A 2,415-nucleotide genomic window follows, 5' to 3' on the forward strand; every position below is an offset into this window, starting at 1 on the left:
CCCGTGAACTTTAAACAAATGTGCTAAATGTCCTTACCTGATCCATATAATTGTTGGCTGTAAACTGTTTCGAAATTTCCGAATAATTTTCAGAATCAAAATGACCAGCTAATTGTTTTTCCACCTTCATCTTTTTAATGCCTGAAATATCCTTTGATATCTTTAATTCAGCAATTAGGTCGGTCTTAAGATAAACTTCCGATGAAGTGGTCAGACACTGCATACTAAGGCTACGTGCTGGCATTTGATACGGCTTAGGCATTTTCTGAGTATCGGTTCGTCGAAGCTATATATGTATGTATGTAAGTATATGAATTTACGCAATCGCATCGAAGTTACCTGGACACTGTTAAGGTCCTGAATAGAAATGGCAGAGAGTGGCTGATGTTGTTTACGCGTCGCAGTATCCTGATTGACTATGGACACGTGCGAATTCATTGTTTTCATATTGCTATGCTTCTCATTGTGTTGTGTTACAGGATGAACTGGAAGTGGTGGTGGCGGTGGTGGCTTCGGAGGCTCGAAGCCGGCTGCATGTTGATTAGTCACCTGGATATGCATATAATCCTCACTATCCGTCGATCTAGTTGATAATTCCCAATGAAATCATAATAAAAACTTATTTAGAACTTTTCTTGGTTAGGTTTCAGGATTCATACAAATGTGTATTGGCAAAGTTTTTACAAATTAAAATTTTCTTTCAAGCCATATAGTATGTAGTACATATTTCGGCACCTTAAACTAACCTACTCCAAGTTGAGTGCGTTCGTAATATCATCGTTATTGCTACTGAACTGAAAGGAACTGTTAACATCATTCGAACATGAGATTCAATTCGTTGGCGAAACTCGCATAAATTATGGATAAGCACGCGAATGCTAATACTAAAAACCAAAAGATGGTGAAGTGGACCACTGTATCTGGCATACGATGCACGCACTCATGCAGCACGCGAATAACAAGACAAAGTAGATAATGCCTACAAATTGAATGCACTAATTACTTTATGGTATTCGTTGGCTATTTGGAAGTTAGTGCATGCAATCAAAGACTTTTGTAGGTTAACGCTTTTCGAATATACATAAGTACATGTCGTCGAAGTTTTTGCAAAACCGCCCATCGACCAGTTTTAAAACCGCCTAAATCGCCGTTGTGGCAAAAATTAAATTTCGTAATCCTGAACTCCAGGCATCGAGGTTTATGCATAAAAATCATAAAACCGAAGAGAAAATAACACCTATCATGGCCTTGCCTTCAAAGTTAACCGTTTTTTTGCTCTCCTGTAAAATTTGAGTGTCGTAAGATAGGCGGTTTTGCAATTGGTCGATGGGCGGGTTTGCAAAAACATCGACGATATGTACTTATGCATGTAACTAACTAACTAATACATATCTACTAGTTTTGTTCTTCGTGTTGCAGCAGCACCGACTTTAAGTTAGGGAGACCAGGGCGGTAGCAATATTGTTTTACATTACCATCAATTTTAGTTAGGTTTGTAAATTTTATCAAAAAACCCAATTCCCAAAGGAATAAAGTATCGTGACAACTCTATTATCTTAATAGGACCAGGACCTACCACCGGAATATAGTACTTATAGATGATGAGGCCAGTTTGCTCAACAACCCACTTCCCACAGCTGGTTTGGAGGGAAGTAGAAACCATACTAAATAAAACATAGAAGGAAAAGGTTAAACTATTTCGTCCCCTTTAATTTGAAAGGAATCCTAATTTAGATTTCTTCTAAAACAAGTATTTAGAAGTAATTCTAAGATAAATTTCATATCCTCATTTGTTGCTATTTAATTCTTTTTTTCCACAACATTTTTCGTATAAAATGGCCTGAAGCTCAATAAAATTGTTGAATATAATTGCTATTTAAACTTTGTTACAAGTCTTTAGAAATTTAACTTGAAGGCGGGTTCACCCTTTCATTTTTTATTAAATATTCACATATATTTTGTAAAATAAAACAGGCGCCATATGTATNATTGGAACTACATAGTCTTACCTTGCAGAGGAAGGGCACGATCGTTTATCACTTATACTCTTTAGATACTCGGATGGTTTTATGAGATGAGTTACGCCGTCTTGCGATTTGTTTGGGAAACTGGGGGGCACGAAAGGCAGCACTAACTGCTTATTAACTAAATTCGGGCCGCCCGGGCGAGTGCAATGTGCTCCAGGTGGTAGACCAATATTCGAATTATTGTAACCGTATTGTGCCTGCTGCAGTTCATAGTGGTCCTCGGCTGAAGATCCATAAGCTTGAGATTGTTGATAGCCTTGATGCAGCTGCCTTTGTTGGATATCTGCTTGATGTAAATGGTAGTTTTGCGACTGCGTTCTGCCTTCTTGTTGGTCATTGCAAACGTGATAGCTTTCACAAGCAATGTTGCCATTGTTGAAACTGCCGA

General features: G+C 38.0%; 1 protein-coding gene across 1 annotated transcript; it reads right to left on the minus strand.

The window, feature by feature from the left end:
- Window positions 1–8: 8 nt before the first annotated feature.
- On the minus strand, window positions 9–2,408 carry LOC108355371 (uncharacterized). Its single transcript, XM_017606532.1, has 3 exons — window positions 2,010–2,408; window positions 340–583; window positions 9–286 (listed from the first exon to the last, which is right to left on the minus strand). The coding sequence occupies exons 2-3, from the start codon at window positions 559–561 to the stop codon at window positions 11–13; spliced, it is 498 nt and encodes a 165-aa protein (XP_017462021.1). The 5' UTR covers window positions 562–583; window positions 2,010–2,408; the 3' UTR covers window positions 9–10.
- Window positions 2,409–2,415: the final 7 nt, after the last annotated feature.

Source organism: Rhagoletis zephyria, unplaced genomic scaffold, assembly GCF_001687245.7.
Source record: "Rhagoletis zephyria isolate East Lansing unplaced genomic scaffold, Rhagoletis_zephyria_1.1 Rzeph_scaffold_44966, whole genome shotgun sequence".
Taxonomy (NCBI): Eukaryota; Metazoa; Arthropoda; class Insecta; order Diptera; family Tephritidae; genus Rhagoletis; species Rhagoletis zephyria.